We start from the raw sequence: 12,488 nt of genomic DNA, 5'->3' as shown, positions 1-12,488 counted from the left end.
AGCGTAGCCAGGGGGGGATTGGGGGGTTCTAACCCCCCCCCCCGAATTTTTTCGGTTTTGCTTGCGTATATATACACGCGCACATACAAACGCACGCACGAACATACATAAAGTATGGTTGAACCCCCCCCCCCCCCCCCCGACAAAAGTTTCTGACTACGCCCCTGCACATTATAACACTTTTTTCAAAGACACAATACAAAAAATATTTGTAAATACACAGACTTATGGAACACCACACCATGCAAATACAATCCAGTTAATGAAATTGCGACAAATATTCATACCGTCAGTTTTAGCGACAACCTGAGCGATACCGTTAGAAAAAAATACTTTTGAAGCATTAGTAAAATGGTTAAAAGTGGGAAAAACAGCGCAAACATAGGGCGAAGAAAGGTGACACGAGGACGGGCGCTGACTGCCAACTGAAAGTTTTATTGAAGAAACCAAGAATATATAGACACAGGAAAACGTGAAAACAGATTAGGTTGCAGTTTTAATCACGTGCGTGACATCAGGTAGCGGATTTCCTTGTCGAACAGATCAAGCGACGGAACGCGTACAGATTGCTCGCCCCTTTGGTAGTTAAGCCTCGAAGACCTCTCTCGCGTGCCTTTAACGATAACGTTTTAGGATAGTGAATTTTAAGTTATGTGCCAACTAGCCAGCCTGTCCCCGCTTGTCCCATAAATAGATTTGTATTTTATTTTTAAAGGTCATTACCAGAGTCCTTTAATACTTCTTAGTCACGAAACTGCCGCCTCAGTTTCGTATGCAGCCAGCGGCCGCCGCTACAGGCGCAGCAGTACACGAGAGGGCGCAGCTGTACATCTCTGTGATTGTGCGTGGGACAGCATCAGTGTTCTAGCTTTCTAAACTTCTGCGACGGCCGCTTTGCTTTCACGTAGCTACGTTTAGCACACAAGATGCGTGAATGAGTGCCTGAGTGCGTCGTAAGTCTTCAAATGAGCACCCGGGCGAAAAGAGTAGCCGCTCAAAACTTGCGGCTCGCGGTGGTTTCGGCCTAAAGGACAGCAAAATTCTGGGTTTGAAGCGCCATAATGGTCATGTGATTGCGAGGCACGGCGGAACGAGAGACTCCAGATCCATTTTTGATCATCTAAGGCCTTGAACGAAATTAAAGCACACGGTAATTTTTGTTTTTCGCCCCGACCGAAATGCGGCCGCCGTGGCCTGGTGAGCGCCGTTAGTCTCGACGCTTTGATATGTGCCACTTTTTATTATTTACCTAAAATAAATGCTGCGCATTCGCAACAATGTCACAGTGGTGCCACTTGTAAAAACAGGCAAACGTCTGGGCTGTTGCACCCACATGCATGCACCCTTAAGAAATTGCGATTTATTGATTGCGCAGACAGGCGATTGGTTGCCCAGCACGGCTGTTCAATTTCCTGTTAAACTGTGAGAAGTATTTTAAAGGGATACTGACGCAAAATCTGAAAACTTTGCGAAAATGCTGAAAATGAATTCTCAGGGTGAGATTACATCGAAAAAAAAAAGATGGCTGATCCCTCCATCATAGGAATCGGCATAACACGAAAGTAAAACATGTCGTCACAGAAGTAGTTTATTGTTTATAGTGCATTGGTATACGAGAGCTTGTACAATGTCTATTGTTCTTTGTCAGGTATAGCACCGCTTGATGTGAACGCATCGCACTCACTCTCAAGCCCAGTGGCACACCTCCGTGCCGACGACTAACGCCCATGATCATGATTTAACCCTTGCGGTAACTGAAGTTCTTAACATATACGTGGACACCGCATATGATGAATCCCGCGCAAAGATGGCATCAACAAGCACATAATAAACGCTGATATTCGATATGCACTCTTTCAAAGCATCGTGAAATGCGAAGAGAAACGCTACGCGCGTCATGTCTTCCCTCAAGCCTGGCCGTTAATTCTCACAGGGCGAGCGGGGAACGTGGTGCGACAGCAAGGCGAGCGTCGGAGAGCTATTTTTCTACATGAAAAATGAGCGAGGCTTGGGCTAAAGCCGCCACCTCACGGTGTGTGAAAGCGTTGACGAAATAAACTTGTATTGGAAACGCGCCGAATGGGACGGGCGTAGCTACGGCGCGTTTCCTTCTTTTTTTTTCGAGACTGGTGGCACAGATGTCACCGCCCCGTTATAAAGGGGACGCTCATAGCATCCATCCATCCATCCATCCATCCATCCATCCATCCATCCATCCATCCATCCATCCAAAAGCACTGCGAGAGGAAAGTGTGAAAGATAAAAGGCACGGTAATGTAGCCTCGGTAATGTGTTTCGCGGTAGTTCAGTGGGCTACAGCTCCGCCAGCCATCGTCGCGGACCGAGAGGTCATGGGTTCGACTCCCGTCAACGGAACTTTATAGTTTCTTTTTGCCATCTTATGGCGTTCATTTTGCTGACGTACTTCCGTGACGGAAATACGTCATGAAAGTCGTGGTGGACCCCGGCATAAAACACTTTCGTGTTAAAAAAGCCGTAACTTATGAAACTTTTCAGTGGGTGGTCTTATCTTTTACGTTTTTGTGAGCGTGCGCCAAGCCACTCGGCCAGCGCTAATTGGAAGCCGTGACGTCATGACTCCCTCATTGGACAGCCGCCCGGCCGCCCTGCCGTAGACTTTCGAAGCGCGCACGCCGTCACATAGCTGCACAGTGTGCATTCATGTCGTGGTCCCTCTACCATCGATGGATTCACCTCTGATGATGCCGACCATTTCAACTTGCCATGAAATTACGGTTACGAGCCTCCTGCGCCAAGCGACGAAGAGGAGAGGGAGACCGCGGTCGTGCCAATCAGGCAGTCCGGGCCAGGAACATGGTCCAAGGTGCAGCGGCAGCAGTGAATGGATGGACATCTTTAGATGGACACATCGAGAATAGCTACCCGGATGTTGTATCTTCCTCTCCTCCAGAAGTCTCACGAGTATTGCCTGACCTCAACGCTGCGGCGTCCTCCAGCCCTAAAAGTTCGACGACCCAACTCGCTGAATAGCATATTCGTAGAGTCTTGGACCTAGTGCACTGAGCATAAATAAAATAGATAGGTAATATATATCGATGCGTTATTACACTTTTTTTTCCTTTCGCTTTTACTCGAGTAAACCGATAAATGAATATGGAAGTAAAAGAAATGAAAAACTTAATAAACAGATAGCTGAGCTAGTTGGGTATTCATAGTAAAAAGACGCGACGTGCAAACACGGACACAAAAGAGATGTCAAGAGAGTGAACAGTTATCTCTCAAGTAGACCCCCACGCGCACCTGATTGATAGGTATCACCCCTTGCATGGGAATGCCCAGATAACTATTTGTGTCTACGTTATTTTCCACCGCTGTACGATTTTTCACTTGTTAGCGGCGCTTTTGGTGTCTTGACTACTCTCCTGTGTCCATGTCTTGCAGGGCCCCAAACACCCTCTGGAAATACAAAATCGAGCACGTTATTTTTTTTGGCGTTTCGCGTCTTTTTGGCACACTTTGTGATGCCAGAACGGGGATTCAGATGACATCATATGGGCACATACTCTCGGTTGGTCCATATACGAGAAATGTCAGTTGTGAATTGTCTTCCACCCTGCTCTGCCGTGCACTCGCCCACCCGTTCTTTCCTGTCTCGCATCACTATCGTGGGCGATCAAGTGGTTTCGCTCAATTTTGTGCGTTTCCGACTGCGCAAGCGGAGATAACAGGGTGTAGCCTACAAGCGCGATATCCTGATTGCCTTCTTTTATCCGCTAGGCTGTGAATTCTGGCGCTGCAGTCGCACTGGAAAACGACTGCACGGCGACTCGAAAGAGAAAGCCATCTAGTGTGGCTACTTTGTATTGCGCACTTTGTATCACGCGAACGCCGCAAGGACGAAGTGACCACGCAGCTCGCGCGTTCGCGTCATATTTGCGCGTGAACGCAGCATAAACGTAGTGAACGCTCAGTTCATGCGTCGTGTCAGTCGCGCCAATCAGAGCGGCTTTTCGTTCAACACAATGCTCGCATGATACTTATGAAGCTTCCTATTTATAAAATACGCGAGTTCAAATGCACGCTTCTTAGAAAATAAATTACGCAGATCTAGCGAGGAAGCTTCTCTACGCCTCCCTCGTTCCGTAAATCTGACCTTCAAGCTCGATCAAGGTCAACGCCGGTGAAAGAGCTTCAGCAATACATCAGCGCGGCGCACGAAGTGACTAAAAACGAACGAAGTGGCTAAAAGTGAGTATTTCGTGCCGCCACCGCCAGCGGCGCTGGCTGGGTCCAAGTTCACGGAGCGTTCGCGCCTACAGCGCCGACGGCGCCGAGCGGCGTCAGTGTGTTGTCTTGTGGTGCAACGCGTCGGCTCCCTTGTCACGGCGTGTAGTCGAAGAGTGTAGATTTCTCGTGCAGGCAAATGAGTTCACACGCTTTCGGGCGCTTTCCACCATGCTAATGGTTTATTAAGGCGAAAGCATTAGATGCCTCATCAAACGCGAAAATCAACCGTTGGCGTCCCGCAGCATCGGGGACAACACTAGTGATGCAAAAAATTATGATCACGTGATGTCGTCACCGTACGGTATCATCATGACATCGCAGATCGCAAAAACTTGGGACGTCACCAGGACATGATCATGATGTCACTGTGACGTAACGTCGCATGATGACGCCACACATGACATCGTAGCTTGGTCAAAGGTGGGCCGATCACGGAGGCAGTGCAAGACCACGTTAGGAGCAGAACGCTTTCAATACGTGGCGGGGCAGGATCAATACACCGAGTGAGAAGAAAAAGAAGATTGTTTTCGCATTTGAGTCGTCTTGGGTGAACGTATAAGGGACTCTGTGAGTGTTTCAATAGTTTCGTTCATACGAGCTAGCGGGTTGAGCCACTTGGGGCGTTTCCACATCGACGGAATGTCGTCGAGTCACCGTTATTCCATTCTCACTGGTAAATAACTGACACGAGTTGATTTTTGTTTCTGTGTGTGTGTGTGTGTGTGTGTGTGCGTGTGTGCGTGTGCGTGTGTGTGTGTGTGTGTGTGTGTGCGTGCATGCGTGTGTGTGCTTGCGTGTGTGTGCTTGCGTGTGTGTGCTTGCGCGTGTGCTTGCGCGTGTGTGTGCTTGCGCGTGTGTGCTTGCGCGCGTGTGTGCTTGCGCGCGTGTGTGCTTGCGCGCGCGTGTGTGTGTGCGTGTGTGTGTGTGTGTGTGTGCGTGTGTGTGCGTGTGTGCGCGTGTGTGTGCGTGTGTGTGTGTGTGTGTGTGTGTGTTTGTGTGTGTGTGTGTGTGTGTGTGTGTGTGTGTGTGTGTGTGTGTGTGTGTGTGTGTGTGTGTGTGTGTGTGTGTGGAGTCATCTTGGTTTTGTCTACGCACCTTGGCTCGTGGGCTTCCCGGTGGCTGGATCCACCAAGAATGGCCCAGAGGCCAGCAGGAGATAGTACTTCTCTTTGCCGATGTCGAAGGTCTTGCCTTGAGCGACGGTCACGTTCTTGCGGTTCCAAGCGCAACGAAGCAGGCCGTTCACCACTCCGCGGGCACCGAAAGTGATGCCCGCTGACGTCTGTATACAGGAAGCATGACCAAAACCCCAGGTTATACAAAAAAACAGGATATAACTTCAATATAATTTCACAGAGTGTAAAATCCTTGTTTTGTACAGTGTGGATATAGGGCTGTCTTCGTGAAAAATTGTAAGGTTGACATAACAGTGAATTTGTAAAGAAATCCACTAAGAATTCACGTTCTATATACCGAAATTGGGTCGCAAAAGTCAGCGGTCCCTTATACATTCGCCTAAGAGGACCCCAAGGCGAAAGCCATCTTTATCTTGTCTGTCGATTGTATTGATTCGCGCGACCACCCCTCCCCTCCCCCTCCCCTCCCCCCTGGACCTTTCTGCACCTCACGTGGTGCACTGCCACCGCGATTGGCCCACATTTGACCCAGCGACGGTGTCATGTGATGACGACATCAAGCCTTAATCTTCGATCCCGTTACTTTTTGCATCGTTCGTGTTGACACCGCTGCTCACGCCGACGGTAACTTTTCGCGTTTGATGACGCATCTAGGGCTTCCGTCTTAATAAAAGGCAACCATTTCCGTTCGACAGAATCGAATCATGACACAGAGCATCTTCTCAGCATGTCCTGCCGGATGTGGTCGCCTTTGACATACGGCACCTCAAAAGGTACAGTCGCGCTCAATTTGACTTGCAACACGGGAGCGCGTGACCTCACGAAATCAGTGATTGCGCATGGCTTCAAGGCCACCTATTGCCACAACCAAATGATATTTTCTGTAATGGGGATCATCGCCAAGCGCGAGAACGGTGTTTATTTAATGAAATAAGGGCAAGTTGAAGCCATGCGCATTCTTTGAGCTCGTGAGGCCGCGCGCTCCCACGTTGCATGTCATATTGAGCGCGATTGTACGGCCATGCACGCTCTTCAGCCTTCAGGTCTGTTCTTCGCGTGCACCGAGAGCTGGAACTTGTCTTCCCGGATTTCCACGGGTACTTGCATTTTCTTTTAGACTCAAAGGCTAATTCGTAATGAAACTTCAGCACACGGAAAAGGCACAGGCAAATAGACAAGACAGGACGAAGTGCTGACTTCCAAACAATGTGTCACCATCGGCAGAAGCCATAAGAAGGCTACGGCAGAAGTTATCGAGGCCGAGAAACTTACCACTGCTGGAGATTCTTGCATCAACACTTCATCCCAGGAACTTTGAAGAAAAGGACTTGCCTTCTTGAGGCAAAGGCGGCAACGCTGGCATCGAGGTGGCAGAGCCTACTCTGGTTCTTAATGCCTCTGCATGATTGTACACTTTGTGGCTAGTCCATGCGCATGCATGGGCTAGGAGGCCATATACAGTAAAAGCTCGCTAATTCGGATTTCAAGGGACGGGAAAAGATGTCCGAAATAACCGAATGCCGAATGATCGAAAGTATCAAGAAAACATTAAACAAGTGTCTGTTACATCAATGCATTTTCATTTTCTCGGTGAATACGTAAATCGTGTACTCATTTTGGATATGAACACTGTAAAAGCAGAAATTTTTCTCAATGTTGACTTCGTTTCAAATGTGACAGCGGATCAAGACCGCGGTGTCTTAAGCCGAAACGTGCTCTGAGCAATCCCTTATTACGTACCGCCGCCACCAACACCACCACGCGCACGTGACGATAATTTTTTCTCCGGAAAAGAATGGCCGGCAACTGATCGTTGGTCGATGATCATGTAGCAAGCGAGTTTTATGCCAGCATGTGGACCGCGGCTGAAGCTCTTTATTTTCAACAACTTCCAACACGTATGCGTTCTGTAACTTGCATGCGCATTGCCCGGATTGAAAACGAAGGTATTGGCCCGCGGCCAATTCGCTTGTTCGCGAATGCTGTTTCCGGTCCTTTGCGGCGCACGTTTTTCGGCGCTTCGTGCATGCCGCTCTTCGAGGATCGTCCGAATTAACAGGGTTGCGGCCAAATATTACCGAATTAACGAGCGTTTGATGTCATTAAACAATACATATGCTTGCCGGGACCAGAAAATATGTCTGAATTATCCGATTTTTCTACTTTAGCGGGTGTCAAATTAACGAGCTTTTACTGTACAAGAAACGTTCTTTGCTATTAAAGCTTTTTGTTAGAAGCCAGAACTTCGTCCTGTCTTGTCTATTTATCTGTGTGTTTTCCGCGTACTGAATCTTCATTATGGACCCGTAGCAACATGCTCAATTGCACGACCTCTCAAAGGCTGATATGGCTTTTAGCGCTCGCTTTCAATTTCCCGAAGGTAAATAAGACATGTTATTCCTCATTAGCATCAATCTCCGCTCCATGGTTGCAAACACTGGTGGCATGTTTCCAACGGAAGCGCTTCCTTATCTCAGAACGGTAATACTGAAATAAAACTTGACCCTTTCAGACGCCACCTACAAAGAACTCTCTTTGTGTCATATCGATACAACGTTATTTCAAGGCACTCGATATTCTATTGCAACAAATATAATGTCATAATATGTTACTTTAGGTGTGTTATAGTAACTAATCCTGATTAAGTTGTAATTACATATCTATTTGTCCTGAAGTCATTGATGCTCTGTTTTGGAATAAATAGAATGAAATTTCAGGATAGAAATATAGCGCGAGTTCATTTTTTGTTATGCCCATCTTGAGCAAAGAAAAATTATACTCTTCACATGGAGTCGCGGGAAGCGGCACGTCGAACGACTCGTCGAACGTGGTAGTGCCTTCAGCAAAGTGATCATATGCAACAGTAAACTGCAAAATGAAGTCAAATGAAGACAAATTTATTACGCAGGAGGTTTAATTCATCCAAAGCTCGATATATCTGACTCTTTCTTAGCCCCAAGTTGATAAAAATAAGAAAAACAAGTAGTCTACACAATTTTGTACATAGCGTCTCAAAGGGTTAAAATCTTCGCAGGTGTATATACCAGGATTCGAATTGACCACAAGTGCCTATACCACTTCGTTCTTTTTTCTGGGACTATAGGAACTGGCGGAAAGAACTGAAGCGATGACAATAAGCTTGTTTTCTCTGGCATAAGTAGGTTGGACTGGGCTGGTTGGCACATAATTACAAAGGAATCGAAGAACGCTTCAGGCACAGCAAAGACAGCACAGCGCCACGTCTGTCGTTATTACGTCGCCCTATTTGAAGTAACGTTCGATTGCTGTTCTTTTTCTGACGTGCTAGCAATGCCGGCAGTGCTCACGCGTCATTGCTCTGCCGTCAGTGGCCCGCCAGCTAAACACGCAGCATCAGCGGGGCACGCGCCGACGGGGGGTCGATATTATGTGCGCGAGTGGTCTAAAAGCGTGTTGTCGAAAAACAGACACACATTTCAGTCAATACGATGCAGAACAAGCGGCAGCCGATATAATGAGCCCACTGTTTAGTCCGCTGCAAAACGAATGCCTATCGCATATTTCAGTTACGCATGTCTTGTACGTGCTGGAAGATTGTCAGCTACGGCTGCATAGTTTGATGACGTTGCCTAAATCTTTCTTCCTTCCGTTTGCCATTCCTGTTCCCTTGGCACCCGTTCCGTAACTCCTAACAGACGGCCAGTTATCCGCCCTACGTGTAACATGGACTTTCCAGATCAATGTTTGTCTCTTAATTTAATAGACTTTCGGTCGATTACACTAAGAGGAAAAAATTGCTCTGGGCATCAATAGTAAAAAAAAATTCACTATCATTTCATTTCATTTTTGGTTGCATAAAGACCCCCGAAAGGGTATTACATAAGGGGTGGCCAAATATACAATCAGTTGCGTTGTAACAATGATCAATGTGAAGTTACATTTGAAATGCTATGCATGAAACTTGATGGGCAGGTGATTGTGGCATCCTCACAGATTTTCACTATCGCATCCTCACAGATTCGTACGAAGCGGTAACTGAACTAACGGCGCCAACGACTGAAGATGCTGTAGCCAGCGACACTATATAGAGAAGAAAGCTAAAAGAAATTCAAGACATCGGGACAAATGTTGAAATTCTCTGGATACCGGAGCACACTGGCACGGACGGGGGAAACGTAGCCGCTCATGTGGTCGCCGCTCAAGCGGGTGGATTTGACCACATATACAATCGCCCACACCTCAGTAGTTCTCTACACCCGGAGGACCAAAATCCCTATCTTAATATCTGGGCAGAAGGCTCTACAAGCAGAGCACTGATGCATTACATTCGCACTAAAATGACAGCAGACAGCAAAAAAACGGGTATTGGAAGCTACACCAACGCGCATGCGAAATGACAACGGTGGGTGTACTCGTCAACAAGAATTTTTTTTTTTTAAACAGAGATATGGCCAACTCTGCATACATATCACACATACTAGACAAATGGCAGCAAGCTACCCGGCCTTCGAGCGGAAATACTTCTACGCGATTCACACACTGTCAGACGCTGTGCCGAGCAGATTCAGAACAGCTCATTTGGACATGCGCAGCTTTCTCAAAAGGCAGACGACACATTCAACATCTGCTGCACGCCGACATGACAGCTTTACGTAACTTAATACATGAAGCCCAAAAAACCCTCGCATTATACGGTAGTCGGAGTGGCATGTGGTGTAGGAGAGGTCGACTGACTCGTGCGAAGGCATGACATGAATATGCTCATCAACCTTTAATCCCCTTATCCCCTTTCCCACCTTATCCCCAACAGCGACCAAGAGTCGTCTTCTTTATTTCAATAAAGGTCACATTCACTCATTCATTACTCTTAATGTCAACTAGATTATCAGATGTGCATCTGTTTACACTACAACCACACCGCTGTCTTCGTGCCTTTTACTGAAACGCCGAACATTTCTTTTTCTTTAATCGCTCGCTGCGCTGTAATTATTATTTTTTTCTCCAGTGCATTTATAAACCTCTGCGTTTTTTTCTGCCACACGTGTTACAGTCGATAGTGTAAAAGAAATAATGTATAAAGATATTGCGCTTGAGAGCAACCTAAATAAAAAGTTGGCAAGGCAACCCAATCACTGGACTCAGATTGAATTAAAACAGTGTTTCATTTTTCAGAAATTTTAAAGCAGCTGTGTCGTTCTTTTCTTTATATACTTATTCCTTGCTTCTTTTGTTCATTTTTTTCCTTACTCGCTTATTTTTGTTATGTTATGTCATATTTATTTGTGCTTTTTTGTCTTTTGTTGTAATAGCTTTCTCACTTTTCATCTAGGTCAACAATCACACATCATCATACACCTTTAGAAAACGAGAGTGAAAATGGTCAGTTTCACCTTCGTTGAAGATGTCCTATCCTGTCTGTGCATTGTCTGGTCAATACGTTGCGCATACAATGTCCTGTCTGTGCGCCGTGGATTGCGTAGACATTCTTTACTAGCCCTCACTCCTTGTCATGAAATTTAATGGCCTGAATATTGTGTAGATTGGAGTGAATAAGTGCGGAGAGATTGTCTCGCTCACCTAAAGCCTTTCTTGGTCAGTATTTTTTGCCGAATTCCTTGAGGAGAATCGGGCTAAAAGGATCAATCTTTGCAGATACTTGTGAAAAAATTCCAATACGGCTGCTGCTCCTCCGCTGCTTCCGCGTATATTTAACCAACAAATGCAAGTTAGAATTTTATGAAAGCAGCACAAAAAAGTTGGTTGCGATCGACAGATGTTTCAGGCGCTTGAATAATGACACGGACTCAATTCTTAAAACAGGGGTCTCAAACACGCGGGCCTCGGGCCGCGCATGACCGTCTTTAATCTTTCGGTTGACTGTAGGCTTCGTATAATCCTTCGGTTGATTGTAATCGAGTTCTCCTATGGTTCTAGTGAAAATTATATATGTGAATGTTTCACACAACACTGAAAGCAACCTATAACGCGCCTATGACTTTTTAGTTCTTCGATGGGCCGTAAGCTGCGGCACTTTTAATTCGGTTGATTGTAATCGAGTTCTGCTATGGTTCTAGTGAAAATTATATTGGTGAATGTTTCACACAACACTGAAAGCAACCTATACCGCGCCTATGGTTTTTACAGCGAAAGCTGTTATGAGATCATTTCACCGGCCGTTTTTGGCGCCGTAGTTGTCCGCCGCCGCCGCCGGTGTCCGTAACCAGTATCGCTCGAAATAAGAAAAAAAAAACGAAATAAGAAAAAAATTGAGGGATGGAACGAGGTCCGAACCTGGGCCCTCTGCGTGGAAGCCCAGTATTCAACCTCTGAGCCATACCGGTGCTTGAAACTGCTTTGCAAAAAGGTGCTATACAGGCTTCATGTCGGGAAGGAACCACATTAGCATATGCAATATAGCGTCGTAGAAGAGTAAAATAAGCACCAAGCGTCGCACAACGCGAATTCAGTAACCAGGCGTCACACGTTGCGAAGTGCGCAACGAGTAGCTTGTTGAATGCTTCCAACCCATTACAAAGGGATCTGCCATAATTCTTCGTCGTCATCAGGCACAGCATCAACAAAGTGCGCATAATGCCTTACATGCGTTAAGCAGGTATTACGGCTCTCCGTAGAATGACGAAAAATGGCCCAGTGCCTGCTGCCCTACTTCTCAAAAATGACAATGATTTATAGCGTAGTGGGTTCCTCGCAAGTGCACTTGTATTGGTTGCCAAGGAAGCCCATAAGCGCATGATCCATTTACTCGGCGTCTCAGTAAAGTTCTTCGCCCCCCCCCCCCCGTCTGTCTCCCACGTCAACGTATGTTATACAGCATGACGGGAGAGGGAAATAGCGACCGGGCGTCACCCAATGCAAATTACATAATTAACTGGTGGGCCGTTTAAAACTTTCAACCCATGACAAAGGGTTGAGCCATAATTCTTCATCGTCATCAGTCGTCGCGTCAACAAAGTGCACATAATGCCTTACAGACGTGTAGCTGGTGCCTCGCTTCTCCGCAGAATGACGAATAATGGCTTAGTAGGTGCTTCCCAACTTCACAAAAATTGTGATTTATGGCGTAGTGGGTACCTTTCTAGTGTA

At 46.6% G+C, this 12,488-nt stretch overlaps 1 protein-coding gene across 1 annotated transcript in view; it reads right to left on the bottom strand.

The window, feature by feature from the left end:
• LOC119375169 (uncharacterized) overlaps positions 1-12,488 on the bottom strand; it is an 86,961-nt gene that overhangs the window by 38,761 nt on the left and 35,712 nt on the right. The window contains exon 8 of the mRNA XM_049411188.1: positions 5,365-5,551. Coding sequence (XP_049267145.1) covers positions 5,365-5,551 — 187 coding nt within the window. The remainder of the gene's footprint in view (positions 1-5,364; positions 5,552-12,488) is intronic.

This window comes from Rhipicephalus sanguineus, chromosome 11, assembly GCF_013339695.2.
Source record: "Rhipicephalus sanguineus isolate Rsan-2018 chromosome 11, BIME_Rsan_1.4, whole genome shotgun sequence".
Lineage (NCBI taxonomy): Eukaryota > Metazoa > Arthropoda > Arachnida > Ixodida > Ixodidae > Rhipicephalus > Rhipicephalus sanguineus.
Note: the sequence above shows the minus strand (reverse complement) of the source record. Positions and strands in the feature narration are given on the sequence as shown.